This window comes from Neofelis nebulosa, chromosome 7 (genome assembly GCF_028018385.1).
Source record: "Neofelis nebulosa isolate mNeoNeb1 chromosome 7, mNeoNeb1.pri, whole genome shotgun sequence".
In the NCBI taxonomy this organism is placed as follows: Eukaryota; Metazoa; Chordata; class Mammalia; order Carnivora; family Felidae; genus Neofelis; species Neofelis nebulosa.
The window spans coordinates 119896545-119913260 of NC_080788.1; the positions used below are offsets into that span (position 1 = coordinate 119896545).

General features: G+C 36.1%; 1 protein-coding gene across 1 annotated transcript in view; it reads left to right on the plus strand.

The window, feature by feature from the left end:
• DNAL1 (dynein axonemal light chain 1) overlaps window positions 1-16511 on the plus strand; it is a 48265-nt gene extending 31754 nt beyond the window's left edge. The window contains exons 6-8 of the mRNA XM_058739600.1: window positions 7430-7556; window positions 8557-8697; window positions 13297-16511. Of these exons, the coding sequence (XP_058595583.1) occupies window positions 7430-7556; window positions 8557-8697; window positions 13297-13337 (309 nt within the window). The 3' untranslated portion in view covers window positions 13338-16511. The remainder of the gene's footprint in view (window positions 1-7429; window positions 7557-8556; window positions 8698-13296) is intronic.
• The last annotated feature ends 205 nt before the right edge of the window (window positions 16512-16716 follow it).

Sequence of the window (16716 nt, forward strand, 5' to 3'; positions counted from 1 at the left end):
CAAATACACACACACAAATCCTAATGAGTACCTTAGTTTTGTTCATGAACATATACATTAGTGCTTGATATATGTAATAGGCACTCTGTAAATAATATACTGAGTGACTCAATATATTACTAATTACAAAAACTATTAATTCTAAGCGTAATATATGTTAATTATAAAAAACAAGTCAAGCAATTCATAAATATATGCAATACACTGTGAAAGTCTTTCCTCTTTTTACCTATAGATATCTGTGTGCATGTGTATGTATGTATATATATGTTATATATGTTTGCACTGATAATACACAGGCCATATTTTTTCTGCTTTTTCATTCAGTAGCATATCATAAATATCCTCCCATGTCAAAACATGCAAATTTAATGCATTCTTTTTTATATAACAATGTATTTAACTATTCCTATACTGCTGAGCATTTAGATTATTTTCTTGCAGAAGGTGTGCCTCTCTCTCTTTTTTTGCTGTTACAAATCATGTTGCAATGAACATCTTCACACATATAACCTTCAATAGTTATTTGAATGTTGATAGAGGCTAGATTGCTAAAAATAGAAATGGTGAGGATATTTGTGTGCATTTAAATTTGTGATGGGTGCCTCAAATTGCTCTCACAATGCTAATTCTAGTTTCTACTTCCATCTATTTTATATGGATGAGGATTATTCCCTCCACCCTCAATATCCATTTATCCATATTTTTTAATCCATATTTTTAAATTTCTTTTTTGGGGAGAGAGAGAGAGTGGGGGAGATGGGGAGTGGGTGACAAAGAGAGAAAGAGAGAGAGAATCCCAAGTAGGCTCCATGCTCAGCGCAGAGCCCACCGTGGGGCTGGATCCCACAACCCTAGGATCATGACCTGAGCTGAAATCAAGAGTGGATGCTCAACTGACTAAGTCACTCAGGTGCCCCTTTAATCCATATATGTTTCGATTTTTTTAGTGTGTATTTATTTTTGAGAGAGGGAGAGAATCAGAGTGTGAGTGGGGGAGGGACAGAGAGAGAGAGACGGAGGCACAGAATCCCAAGCAGGCTCCAGGCTTCGAGCTGTCAGCACAGAGCCTGACGCAGGGCTCGAACTCACAAACTGCGAGATCATGACCCGAGCCAAAGTCAGACACTTAACCAACTGAGCCACCCAGGTGCCCCAATCCATATTTTTAATATTTGCCAATATGATAGGCAAAAATGGAGTATTGTGTTGTTTTAATCTGTTTTCTTCAGTTAGTTGTGACCTTGAATGTCCTCCTATATATTTGTTATATGTTTCCTCTTTTGGTAATTGACCAAACATAGTTATTACTCATTTTTCTATTGGCTTTATTTTTTCTTATTGCATTCTAGGCACTATCAATATTCCCAATAATTATCCATTGTTGAGAATATTATTACTATTATTGCTGTTGTTAACATTTATTAGCTATGTAACAGACTCTTTACATGCATTGTTTCATTTGAAATTCACAAGTATATAATGTCCTCATTTAAAGATTAAAAAAAATCCTCAGTTCAGAATAAAGACACTCGGGCTCAGGCAGTTATCTAAAGTGCCCAAGTATAGTGAACAGGCACTTTTAAATATTGTTGCTGAGACCAGAAGTTTGTCAATAGCTATCACAGTCTTCAATGTGTATTTACTTTGTCCCAACTATTCTATATCTAGGACTTTTTCATCCTCACATACATGAGCAAAGATGTTGGACCAAGTATGTTCATTGCAACAAAGCTTGTATAAAAAAACGTCAACAATCTTGGGGTATATCAATTGTAGAATAGCTAAATAAATAAATATAAATAAATAAATAAAATATATCAAGAGGAAAAATGAGGTAGGACTTACCTATACATGCTGGATGGAATAATTTGCAAGGTATGTTGTTAAGTGAAAAAAAAAAGCAAAGTATATAATTGTGTGTGTGTGTATACACACACACACACACACACACACATATATACATGTATACATATGTATATGTATATATATACACATAGAATATTTGTGGTGATAGCTGTTACCTCTGAAGAAAGGAAGGGGGTGTGGGGCGAGGAAGACTTTTCTTTTTATGCTTGTTTGTACTGTTTGGGTTTTTGTTGTTATTGTTGTTATCTTATGTTATTCTTTACTTAAAAAAAATAACCACACTAGTGATTCCCCCCTAATATACAAACAAAATACTTGTTTACCCATGTTTATAACAGCATTATTCACAATAGCCAAAAGATTGTAGCAATCCAAATGCCCATCTATGGATGAACAGATAAATAAACAAAAAAGATGATGGAAGAGATGGAAGACTTAGCCAACATAGTCAAATCTAGGCAATCTGATTTCAGATTTCACACTGTAATTTAATGCAATAGCTTTCAGAATTTATTTTCCTTTAAAGATTTTATTTTTAAATAATCTCTACACCCACCATGGGGCTCGAACTCACAACCCTGAGATCAAGAGTCGCACACTCCACTGACTGAGCCAGCCAGGTGCCCCAGTTTTCAGAATTATTAAATGTATTTTCTCTTTGTCACTTGTCTTTTTACTTTATTCATAGTTGCCAAATGGGGTTTTAATGTTTGTTTATTTTTGAGAGAGAGAGATAAACAGAGTACAAGCAGGAGAGGGGCAGAGAGAGAGGGAGACACAGAATCCGAAGCAGGCTCCAGGCTCTGAGCTATCAGCACAGAGCCTGATGCGGGGCTTGAACTCACAAACTGCGAGATCTTGACCTCACAAACCGGAAGATCTTGACCTGAACTGAAGTTGGAAGCTTAACCAACTGAGCCACCCAGGTGCCCCCAAATGGAGTTTTAAAATTTGTCAAATTTATTTGTAAAACCTTTATGACTTCTATGTTTTGTATCTTTCATAGAAGATCTTCACTTCTAGATTATAAAAATAGTCATCTTCTAATACTTCTATAGTTTTTTTACATGTAAATTTTTAAGCTTGTTATCTTTAGTCCATCTGGAGTTTATTTTTATATGTTGCATGAGGCAGGTATCAAACCTTATTTTTTTCCTTCAAATGGTTAGCCATATATTGAAAAATCTTTTCCCACTGTAAACGCCACCTACTAAACTCTGTGTATGCATGGGTGGGTTCCTGGATGGTCAAGTTTTTATTTGTATTTTACCTGTATATTCCATCTCCAATATAATGCCACTTTAATTTTCTTTAGCTCTATAATATGTTTTGATACCTATTTAGATAAGTCCTCTTTTCTTATTCAAAATGTTTGTTGGCTTTTCTTGGACATTTACTCTTCAAAAGAAACTTGAAAATCAGTTTATCAAGTTCATAAAAATAAATTTCCACTGGAAGTCTTATAATTCCACTGAATTTATGATTGATTTGGAGAAAATTGAGGTCTTTATACTAATGAGTTTTCCCTTACAGGCTGATTTATTCAGATTTTTTATGTCTAAACTTTAAGTAGAATTTTATAGTTTCAATTCCTGTAAGGCCTGTACACTTCTTATAAAAATGTATTCCTAAGTAATTTATAGTTTTTGTTGCTATGATGAATAAAATAATTTCTCTCTAATGACTTCCTGTTTATAATATAAAATCTATTTGTTTTTGTATACTTATAATCAGCTGCCTACAAACATTTCTTAACTGTTTGTGAATCAGATCTTCCTAAAGACTTTCAGCAACATTATGATATCTGAATTCATTACTTTATACAAAAGGCAAACAATAACAATAATCATCATTTTATGTGGTCCAAATGGAGGTTTTACAGCACTCCCTTAAACCTTTCCCACTCTTATAACCTCCAATGTAATACTATTTACAGAACAGACACTTTTTTATTTTTTTTGTTTTCAATATTCATAATGGTTTGTTGACCTCAAAGAATCCTAAACTTTAATAGCTGAAAGGGAGCTTAGAGAACTTCTTGTCTAGCCTTCTCATTTTTGTTCCTTTATTTTTTATTGTGGTCAAATACACATAACATAAAATTTACCATGGTAACCATTTTTAAGTACAGTTCCGTGGTATTAAGTATATTGTATCATGGTACAACCATCACTGCTGTCCATCTCCACAACTCTCTTCAGCTGGTAAAACTGCACCTCTGTACCCATTGAACAATAACTTCTTTGTCCCATCCCCTCAGCTCTAGCACCACCATTCTACTTTTTGTCTCTCTGAATGTGATTACCATAAGTACCTCATGAAAATGGAGTCATATGGCATTTGTCTTCATGTGACTGACTTATTTCACTTAGCATAATGTCCTCAAGGTTCATTCATGTTGTAACATTTATCAGAACGTCTTTCTTTTCTCAGGATGAATGATACTCTACTGAATGTATATACCATGTCTTGTTTATCTCTTCCTCCATCAGTGATCACTTTGGTTGTTTCCACCTTTTGGCAATTGTAAATAATGCTGCTGTGAACATGGGTGTTCAAATCTCTCTTCAAAACTCTGCTTCCAATCCTTTTGGGCATATGCCCAGAAGTGGGATTGCTAGATCATATATTTTTAATTTTTGAAGGAACCACCAATTTTCTGTAGCAGCTATACCATTTTACATCCCATCCCCACCACTAATGCACAAGGGTTCCAATTTTTTCATATCCTTGCCAACACTTGTTATTTTTTGTTTGCTTGATAGTAGCCATCCTAATGAGTGTGAGATGGTATCTCAATATGCCAACCTCCTCCTTTTACAGAGTAAAAAACTAGGAGGAGGAGTGATTTGTTCATATGCAGAAGCAGACCAGTTTGCTAAATGTCTGTTTACTCAATGTTCAGTTCTCCAAAGGGCCAATTTATTATTTATTGAATGACAGATTTCACTGAACTGATTTACACAAACTTAGCCAGGTTTTACTGATTGATAGTCACCATATTGCTTCACCAAAATCTTATCTTTATTACCTTCTTAGAAATATATAAAAAATTGTGTTGCTTGGAATGGTTTCAACACCTTTGAATTTTTTCTTTAAGGTTTTATTTAGTGTTAATTTTACTGCAGCTGTTTCACCCCAGCTTTGGATTTGTTGGTCCATCTTGGTAGAATCAGTTTCATTTTTTTTTTAGTTTATTTATTTATTTTTAGAGAGAGAGAGAGCATGCAAGTGGGAGAAGAGCAGAGAGAGAGAGAGAGAGAGAGAGAGAGAGAGAGAGAGAATCCCAAGCAGGCTCTGCACTGTCAGTGCAGAGCCCGAGTGGGACTTGAACTCACGAACTGTGAGATTATGCCCTCAGCCGAAATTGGACACTTAACCGACTGAGCCACCCAGGTGCCCCTCATATTTTAGACACTAATCACTTCTCAAGTGATTAGAACACATAAAAATAGTAATCTAATTAAAGTGGTTAGGGAATCCTTACATTTAGGGAAGTACAAAAGACCGTGGAAGAGATTGAAATGTATTGAAAGAACTACGCTCTGGACATCCAAAATGTGTACATTTGTAAGTTAGTATACGTAAGAAATTCTCATTCCACAAAGTCATATTGCCAAGTGAAGAAAGTCCCCAAATGCACTGCAATTTGGCAGTGGCAAAACAGCTACATCCAAATGGCTAAAAATGAAACTAAAACTAAATTGGTACTCAGGTGAATGAATAAAACATCACAGACATCTTCAAAAGTTATCCTATCTAAAGGAATTTCTATCCTGTTTTATCTTATCCTAGCCTATCTAAAACAAATTGCTATAATTTGTAAGTAGTTAAACAGTTTTTCAGTAAATCAGTGAAAGAGTAAATTCAGCAAATTGGCTATTTGGAGAATTGGTGAAATTGACCAAGAGCCCCATATATACATGTAAAACAACACTAAGCGGCAGACCCAGAATTGAGTCTAAATCTTCTAATCCATGTTTAATTAGTATTTTCCCTGCTACCTCACACTTTCTAAATTTGACACATGAAATGGATGGGGATGCAGTGAGATGAAAATGTATGTAATAAAGTTTAAATTATCTGATGCCTGATTCCCCTCTTCTGAAAGCTATATAGGACATATTAATTAGATCCTTTGGGAGAAGATATCAGAATAGTAGATGAGAGGGTTTGATAAAATCACTAAGTTCTGATATATGAGTGCTAGAATGGACTGATATAAAAGGTTTTTTTTTTTTTTTTTTTTACTTTGAAATTGTTTCTTTTATTCAGAAAGTTGAAACTATGATGAATTGTGGGAGTTGGAATGACACACAGACTAATTCAGGCCACTTCCTTCTCAGCTTCCCCTGGTTCCACCAGTATGGAAAATATATTAAGGTTCTTTGTCCCGGTACACTTATTCTCTCTATGGTCTTTGAAAGGACAGTTACCAGCACATAGACCTAGGCCCCACATTCTAGATGTTACCATGTGGATATAGGTAAATTCTTTAGACTAAGAGGGGATAGAGCATCTAATTGATCCTGCCTAGCATTCTTTTGTTTTTTAAAAAAAGAAATAATCATTTCATTATGTCTTATGTCTAGAAAAGAAGGAAGAATCTTTGTACCACCATTGATCATATCCAGCATTTAAGAGCCAATATGATACAATCTTTATACTGTAATGGAAAAACTATGGGTGTTTTTTTTTTCATGTTTATTTCTGAGAGAGAGAGCTTGCTAATGCAAGCGGGAGTGGAGGAGGGGCAGATAGAGGGGGGAGAGAGTCCCAGGTAGTCTCCATGCTGTCACTGTCAGCCTGACTTTGGGGCTCAGTTTCATGAACCCTGAGATCATGACCTGAGCGAAAATTAAGAGTCAGATGCTTAACTGACTAAGCCACCCAGGCACCTCAAGACTATGAGTTTTAAACTGAGTTTTATACATCAAAAAAATAAGAGGACTTGATAGATAGCAGATGGATAGATGGACAGATATGTGATAGGAAAAGGATAGTAAAATGTTGATGGTAGAATCTAGGTAGAACATATATAGATAGATATATGCTATATATCTATAGCTATAGATATTGTAATACTCTTTCAACCTGTTATGTTTGAAAGTTTCCGTAATAAATATTGAGACAAAACCCCTGAAATTTAGACTTAGCTCTATTACTTGATAGCATTGTGATCTTTGAAAATGCCTTTAATCTCTCTATAATAGAAATCAAATTACCTGCTTTACCTATCTTTAATGTTATAAGGATCAAACCATATAATGTATAGGGACATAATTTGAAATCTATGCCATTCATAAAAGTGATAAAATAGTGCTATTGTTTCCCCTTTTGGTAATTTCAGTAGCTATTTTAGTTCAGATCAGTTTGAAGAGAGGAAGAAAATGTTCTATTTGCCTTTCTTTATGAGAAAAAACTCCCACGCAACCTGCAGCTCTCCTGCCTGTAAACAGGTGGGTTTCGGTTCTCTCGAAGGCCATTGTTTTTATAAGGAAAGGGGACAGAAGGAAAAGTTTAAAAATAAGCTTATAAACCAAATTGCTTTGTTTTTCAGGAAGCAGTAGGGGACACATTAGAAGAACTGTGGATCTCCTACAATTTTATTGAGAAGTTGAAAGGGATCCATGTAATGAAGAAATTAAAGATTCTCTACATGTCTAATAACCTGGTGAAAGACTGGGGTAAGCCGAAGCTGGCTCTTTGTTAACCTTCTACCTCCTATTGTAGAAAATAAACAGAATGAGATGCAAAATGGGGACATTTCTTTCTAAGCACACAGGGAAATAGCTATAGGAGTTCCTATATTTATGCTAAATGCTTGAAATTTACATTTAAATATTTACTTAGAATGATTATAACTGAATAGATCCTGGTCTTATTATTCATCATGAAAAAAACTTAAATTATTGTCCAAAGGCTGAAAGGAATCAGGTTTAATTTAATAATCTTGGGTGGAAGGTGTATTTGCCATTTATATTACTTTGCTTTTTTATAATATATTATTCATTCAGCATTTACTAAAGTCCTATTAAGTGTTATGAACTATGCCAGGCTCTTAACATACATAATTGAATAAGATACTGTCTCTGTTTTCAAGGAATTCACAACTTAGTGGAAAAGAGTAGTTTATAAGCTAATAACTATAGAACTTTGTAATGAGTTCTTCACTAGAGGTGTGAATTCATTAGGAATTCAAAGATTAGGGGTGTCTGGCTGGTTCAGTCAGTAGAGCATGTGATCCTTGATCTCAGGCTCATGAGTTCAAGCCCCATGTTGGGTGTGGAGCCTATTTAATTAAAAAAAAAAAAATTCACAGATGAGGGAATGGGTAGAGACAACAGCAGTTTGGCTTAACCCATACTGTACGGCATAGAGAAGCCCTATCACTGGAGAGTTTGTTCTTTGTGATTCTGAACCTCATTTCCTTTTCTTATCCCACCTGTAGCCTAGCATAAAGATTGAGGAAGTATGTCTTCTTTTTCCCTCCCTTTCCATATTGTCTTCAGAGAAAGACTTCATATGGGATAGCTTGCCTTATTACTTCTTTCAAAATCTTAAATAAATTGTTCTGAATAGTCACAAACTGAGGGCTACTGGTACTGGAGTTCAACCCCTCAATCCCAAAAATCATAACAGGAAAACTTGCCATTTTCATATGGAATGTATTCTTTGTACTTATAGCTGAATTTGTGAAGCTGGCCGAACTGCCGTGCCTGGAAGACCTGGTGTTTGTAGGCAATCCCTTGGAAGAGAAACATTCTGCGGAGGGGAACTGGATTGAAGAAGCAACCAAGAGAGTTCCCAAACTGAAAAAGCTGGATGGTGAGTGACCCTGAGCCAGCTTGGGGCAATGATTTCTAAGCATAAGAATTGAATTTGTGACATGGAATTATGAAAAGGAGCACAACTGAAAAAAAGATAGGTTGTCTCTCATCTCCAAAGCCATTTCATTCCATAGGAAATTTTATAGTCTGAGTTTGGGCCAGGGTGAGATGAAAAACTCCTGGGATATTTAGACTGGTGTAAGATCATCCCTAGACCAAAAACTTTTAAGAAAGCCAGGCTTTTCTCAAGTCACAAGGGTATTATTTTGCAGAATAATTAGACATAAATGGTAAGCAGTTGCTTTTTCACAGCTGCATCACAATTGTCGTTTTCTCTCTATACCCTCCCCCCACACCTAATTTTAGTTCACCAATATTTAAGATAGGTGTCAATGTCAGTAGATATCCCTGACTAGGTTCAAGTTCCAATTCTACCACTTAGTAGCCTTTTGTCATTGTGCTAGTTAATGAATGTCACCAAACCTTGTTCTTTTGTATCTAAAAACTAGAAATGATAATAGTCCCAGACTTCTCGGGATCTTACCTCCTCCTAGTGGTGCTATCAGGAAGGCAGACTAGGATCCCAAATGTTCCAGTACCTACAGATTTCTCTCTTTTCTGCCAACCCAGAGAAATAACCTTTCTAATCTGAGGAGAATCCCTATCCCCCTCCTTCTTGTCCACATCATTCTGCATCTGCACACAAATTGTCTTCTCAGTGATCTTCTTAGGCTTTTCAAAGACAAAAGCTAGTAAGTCTGATGGTCTTTTTCTGCTTTCCACATTGCCCCTGAAGCAGTGATCCATAGAGCTGACTAGGCTACCTGACTGAAGAAGGGAAAGGAAAATATTTAGAAGAAACAAGTAATATCCAGCTACATGATCATTATCATTGTCATCATCACTTACCACACACATATTTGCTCTACTTTCTTCATCACCATACTCCTACTGATATTCACATCCAAAACAAAAGGCTTAGTTGTCTGTGGTTTAGGCTTCTTTGTCCCTCAAACCTTCTCTTCTCTCTTCACCACCCCTGCTGCTTGTCATTCTATCCTTCCTATTCTTTGTCTCTCCATCTCTCTCTTACCAACTCTTTCAAAGCCTCAGTACACAATTCTTTTATCCACCCCAGCTTACTGCAGTGGTTGTTCTTAAATGGGACTGCAACCCTATGGAGGGATGGTTTAGAATCTCTGGAGAGAGGGGAGCCTGGGTGGCTCAGTCGGTTAAGCGTCTGGCTTTGGCTCAGGTCATGATCTCACGGTCTGTGAGTTCAAGCCCGGTGTCGGACTCTGTGCTGACAGCTCAGAGCCTGGAGCCTGTTTTGGATTCTGTGTCTCCCCCTCTCTCTGCCCCTCCCCAACTCGTGCTCTGTCTCTCTTGCTCTCAAAAATAAATAAAACATAAAAAAAAAGAAATTAGAATCTCTAGGAAGAAAGTGAAGAGGTCTCTGTAGTTTGAACAAGTTTCATAGGTGATTCCAATTGCCTCCCTAAGTATGTGCTCACCTGTCCTCCAGTTGAGAATTATTGATGTAAAAAGCTCTTAACTATCTACTTTCCTACACCAAAAAATAGCTTGCTTGAAGTATAATTGACACACAATTAATTGCACATATTTAAAGTGATAAATATTTGTTATGTTTTGATATACATAGACACCTCTGAAACCATCACCACAATTAAGATAGTTAACATATGATGGTGACTGTAGTTAACAATACTGTCTTAATAGCAACTTGAAAGTTGCTAAGAGAGTAGATCTTAAAAGTTCTCACCACACACACATACACACACACACACACACACAAGTAAATATGTGAAGTGATCGATGTATTAATTAACATTGTGGTAATCATTTCATAATATATATGTATATCAAATCATCATGTTTATACCTTAAACTTACACAATGCTCTCTCAGTCATATCTCAGTAAAGCTGGGGAGAAAAAGATAATGAACATATGCATCACCCCAAAAAGTATCCTTGTGCCTCTTTGTAATCCTTCCCTCCTGCTCCTTGCCATCATCCCTCCCAAGGTAATTAGTGGTTGCTTTCTGTCTCTATAGATTAATTTGAATTTTCTAGAGTTTTGTATTAATGGAATCATGCAGAATGTTCTTTTTTTTTTTTTTTTTTTTCCTGGATGCATATTTAGGGGTAAAATGACAGCAGATTATCTCTTATGGAGAGGTATAGGAATAATTGGGAAGAGGCAAACAGGTTTCTAAAATACTGGTAATGCTCTCTTTTCTAAATTGGTAGTAGGTATAGAATCATTGGCTTTGTTACTCCTTAAATTATTTACACTGTATTTGTATGAATGAATATTTCACAATTAAAAAATAAAATAGAAAAAAGTGGGTAGGAACATTAGAGTCTTGGACTTCAGCTTTTCTATGTTCACTTTTGGTTCGATTGTAGAACCATTTGAAGTCATTTGTCTTACTTCTTTCAGCATTGCACACAGGAAGTAAAACCCTTCCCTTAAACATGGAATATAACCCCTTACGTAGACCCTGAATAGACCAAGCCATATTATAGCCTTTTGGACCAAGCATTGACCTCAGACCAATCTGAACAGCCCCAAAAGAACCATCTTGCTAGTGAGGATACCAAGACAGAGGTGGCTACAGCTGCTAACTTGCCTACTTTTGCTTCTTTTCTGTCGCTTATAAGCAAAACTGGGGAATCTTAAAAAGCTAAAATGGGGGTGCCAGGGTGGCTCAGTTGGTGAAGCATCCGACTCCTGGTCTCAGCTCAGGTCTTAATCTCAGGGTCGTGAGTGCAGGTCCTGCATTAGGCTTTGTGGCTGGGCATGAAGCCTACTTAAAAAAAAAAAAAAAAAAAGCTAACATGAAAAAGACAATACCAAATATTGGTGGGATGTGGAGCAACTAGAACTCTCAGACCCTGCCAGGTAGTAATGTAACTTGGTATGACCACTTTGGAAAACTGGCATTATCTGTAAAAGGTCTACATACATATCCATTATGACCCAGCACTTTTTCTCCTAGCTACAGACCCCAAATAAAAGGATATATCTGTTAACCCAAAGATATGTATGAGAATGTTCATAGCAGCGCTATTTTAATAGCTATAAATTGGAAACAACTCAAATGCCCATCAACAATAGAATAAGTTATGACATATTCATACAATGTAATATTAAACAGCAATGAGAATGAATGGATTACAAATTTCACACAATATAGATGAGTCTCGCAAACATAATGTTGAGCAAAAGAAGCCAGACACAGAGTGCATGTTACGCCATCCCATTCATATCAATTTCAAAAACAGGCAAATACCCTATGATGTTAGACATTAGGATAGAATATACCTTTTGTGGGGAGATAGTGACTGGAAGGGGGCTTGAGGAAGTTTTGGGAGGGGTTTCTAATAATGTTCTCTACCTAATCTGGGTGCTGGTTACCAGATGTGTTCATTTTGTACATATTTATCCATCTGTACACTTACATAATTTGTGTACTTTGTATGTTATGCACTCTCCCCCTGTGAAAAGATGCTGTGCAGAGTACAGAGAGGTGAAACTCTAGTCACTACTGTAAAGAACATAAATGTTCATTTCGCAAGGATCACAGAGGAAGAGGCACTGGAGTTGGTTCTTTTTTCAAAAAAATTTTTTTAACATTTATTTATTGTTGAGACACAGAGAGAGACAGAGTGCGAGCAGGGGAGGGGCAGAGAGAGGGAGACACAGAATCCAAAACAGGCTTCGGGCTCTGAACTGTCAGCACAGTGCCCTACGTGGGGCTCGAACCCACAAACCGTGTGATCATCGTCTGAGCTGAAGTTGGACACTTAGGCAGCTGAGCCACCCAGGTGCCCCTGGAGTTGGTTTTTAATTAAGGGTGGGATTTAGATGGAAGGAGAGTTGGTAGGGGGCATTCCAAAATGGAGGAACCCTTGACCAAGGATCCAGAGATAAGAGTGTGCAAGATGAGTTTGGTAGACCATGAACTGATCAGTTTAGCTGGTGCAGAAGGTGACTGGCTGAAGAGTTAAGACTGAACATGGGACTGGAGTCAAATTGTGGGCAGGCTTCAAATGCCAGTGCTCAGAAATGGGTGGCTCTTGGCCCAGTGATAGCCTGCAGATGTGTTTTGTTTTCTGTGCTTTGGTTCTTTTTATTTTTATTTTTTTCAAGTTTATTCCCATTGTTTAATATTTGCGAGAGTAAAATAAAAATTCAGATTTCTGGCAACACTGTGATTGCATATTCTAATTGTGAAAAATGAAGAATATTTCTTTGTGTTTAACATACACAGTTTTTAGTGTGTATATAGAGCTTTATTTTTCTGCCTGCCACCTGTAGGCACTTTTATTTGCAACTCTGCATTTGGGGAGCTAAATATTCACAAATACTTATTATATTAATCCATTTGAGAAGTTTCCTGAGAAGCTTTTTGGATAATTTGAAATCGAAGAGATTATTTTATGAGATTATTTTTATTATGGCACACTTCCTAGTATTCATAGCGTCTCTGGTTAACAGAACAATATTTTCATTTAGAATTTAAAAAATCTGTTTAGAATGACCAGAAATAATTTTCTTTTTCATTTTAGGTACCCCAGTAATTAAAGAGGACGAGGAAGAAGATAACTAACACCATGTTTTCCGCTTCATGTTAACTTATTTAAACGTCATAAGAACAATAGATAAGTTTTGTATAATTGTCTATTTTAAAGATTCTGTGTGGGGCAAAAGATTATTAAGATAAAACAAATCTCTCATTCCTATCTTTTTTTAAACCTATTTAGTGTTTCTCCCCCCAAATAGTAACGGTAACACCAACTTCATACAGTCTAGTACTTTTTTCAGAAATTCAGATTTTCAATTTTTGTCTTTAGTCCCAATTGTGTACTTCGTGGCCCCATCTACTGAAACTTTTTATAGACTAGTCATTTTTAACAAAAAAGAATAACAAATACGGTTCTTTATTCAATTTAAGTTGTTTTGTTTTTTTTTTAGACCAGGCATTTAAATATATATACTTAACCTTTGAGTCTGTAGACTATCTTTCCTGAAGGCCCATGTCCTTATGATTCAGAAGCACAAATATGTGATGCCTTTGGTTCAAAAGGCAGCACAGTGACAGGAAGAGTTCCTCTTGGAAGAAATGCAGAGCAGCCCTAGAACCAAGACTCCCAAAGTCCAGTTGGAAAAGCTGTGGTGAAAAAAGGAAAAATTAATATCTTGGAGGCCTTATAGCCCATGTTATATTTAGTTGTTTTTCCAAAAATGTGTGCAATGTCAACTGGAATTTAGGTTGTGTTTACATGCCTGGCCACTTGAGTCACTGTGCACAGTCAGCCATTCTGTGATCCAGGTCAGTGGTTGAAATGACTGCCATGATCATTCCTTTAACTGGTACTGTGGTCATGTTACTCATGTGGACCTGATTTTAGGCACACTTTTTGGTTTATAGTCCCTTATATGTTATATAAGGAAATGTATGTAAACAATAGTTATGTTTGAATTACTAGCCTAAATGTTGGCCATTCATATATGTCAAAATTTTCCCTAATAACTTTGTTCTTTTGACCCTCACGTTGGGAGAAATGATTGCTATAAATAAGGATATAGAACCTAAAGACTGCATCTGATACCTTTCAATAGGTTAAATTTAGAATTTCAAAATATATTTTTAGAATGTTTCTGAGTTAAACAGCTCTTAAAATGAATTATGTAAGTGATTGTGGAGGGAAAAGAGAAGAGATATTTCATTATGGGATTGCAGGCAAATGGCAATATTTTTAAGGATTGCCTTCTCTATGAAGGATGGTAGGTGATTTAACCTTAAAATTGCAAAGCAATAGTTGGAGACAGAGCTTAGAATTTATCATATAAGAAAAAAAATCTTTTTGGAAAGTACAAGATATAGTAGTAGTCAGTAACCATATGATGATGAAGTCCATAGTAGGCCATGACTGAATCACTGACGGATTTCAGAAAAGAAGTTAGAGGCGCTCTGCCAAATTGTGCCTAAAGTCCCTCAACCAGAGACTGATTCTTATTTCCCCATTTACTTGTGTAAAACCAGTCAAAGAGGGGAGTGTCATTTTGGTTTTTTTTTAAGTGATTGCATAAAGAGTCCTGGGCTTCAGAAATTTTCAGCTATCATTTAAGTAGGAATTACGTGATTTCTCTGAGTCACTCTGATCTAAAGGGACCACTGCTTTGACAATCAATTCTGAATACAAACAGCAAGAGGAAAAATTAGTCCAACACTTTTTGCGTCCTTTTAGTTCTTCCTTATAATCTGATAGGAAGAAATCTTTACTCTGGCTTACACATTCAAAGCCTTTGGGTATTTCTTTTGTGAACTGTAGGCAATGAGTATTCCCCTTGGTGATGTTTAAATCTTCAAAACTAGGAGGGAAGATGATCTTCTTCACTTGTAGTTTGCATGTCATCCAGTAGGAAAGCTTGAAGCCATTTTGCTATGTATGGATACATTTTCTAAAAGTTACTCTGGAAGTGAATAGGGAATGAATAACTTCATATTGAATCTTAAAATGGCTTATGGTGTTGGCATTTGGTTTTCTGAATTCTATAATATAGAAACATTTTCCCTGCTTCTCCTTGTTGCTTAATATTTTTAAATCACTGATAGTTCTCAGAGATTGGGATGGATTCTCTCTGTGCTCTTGGTTTAAAGCATTATGCCATTTTAGTGGCTCATCTAAATTTTTTCTATTCTTGTAATGATGGTAGAGCTCTGGAATCCATCCAGTATTTTAATTTTTCACAGGTAACTTGATTTTAGTCTGCAAAGGAATTCAACTTTTCTATGTTCCCTAACTGTAAGTTTATGGCTGTATTACCTGGTCAGGCCTTGAAAGGTTTTTGTGTTCTGTGTTCATAGGAGTTTGTTCCTTTAGACCAGAGTTTCTCAGTGTTGGCACTATTACCATTTTGGGTTGGATAATGTTATCCTGTGTATTATAGGATGTTTAGCACTATCTCTGGCTTCTACTCACTAGATACCAGTAGAATCCCCAGTTTCATTCTGACAACCCAAAATGTCTTCAGACATTACCATCTGTCCCCTCTGGCAGTGGGGTAGGAACAGATTCATCCCTGGTTAAGAACCAGTGCTTTATACTAACATTCCTTTTGTCCAGGTGCATTTATTTTCACTCTAGCCATATATGCCTCCTGAGTTGTTGTATGAGAGAAGGTGATGTATTTAATAATTATGGATGGAAGGAAAATGGTCGTTGGTGTTTTGCTTTTTTGTAATGCTCATTTTAATAATTGTCATATAACATTAGAAACTCAGGGCTGGAAGGTTCAACTTACGTTTTTCAGCAGGGTCTCAACTTTTATTTCTTAGTATTCCTGCTTATCCTAGGACAGTGATTGTTAACCTACCTCTCTCTTACTATAACAGAATTCAACTTTATGATAGATTTTGCTTTATCTTTGAACATTTTGAGTGTACTTTTAGAAAATGGATCATTCTTTAAATGTTTGTTCATTGCCCACTAATGCATAGATTTTCTAGACTGTAGCAGTCATTAAATACAGAAAAATATTGTATAGAATTTGGAAAAATTTGGTAATCATATGTGAAAGTTAGCTGGTGTAGACACCAATTTTGGATGTGATCAGAAGAATGTCATGATAATTGGTCATTAACTTGGTGTTACTTGGTATGGTTATTAGACACTTAAATGTGGTTCTTGTGTGGAAAAAGAATTTTGACTTGAATAGATTCTTCTTTTACCCGTGGTCTGAAGTAGAGTAAGGAGGAATAAAAAATGAATCTTAACTGCTGACTTATTCTCAGAATTGGTGATGTGTAAGTGGAGTTGAAGGTAGTTATCTCTGTGACCAAGAATCTTCCACCTGGGTTTTTCTTAGGACTAAATGGAAAAAGTGTAGGGTCTAGGAAGGTTGGACTTAATCATTAACTTTTAAAAATTGGTGTGTTGGGGGGTGGGGAGTGTCAAAGTATTGATCACGAGTAGTGTCTCTTT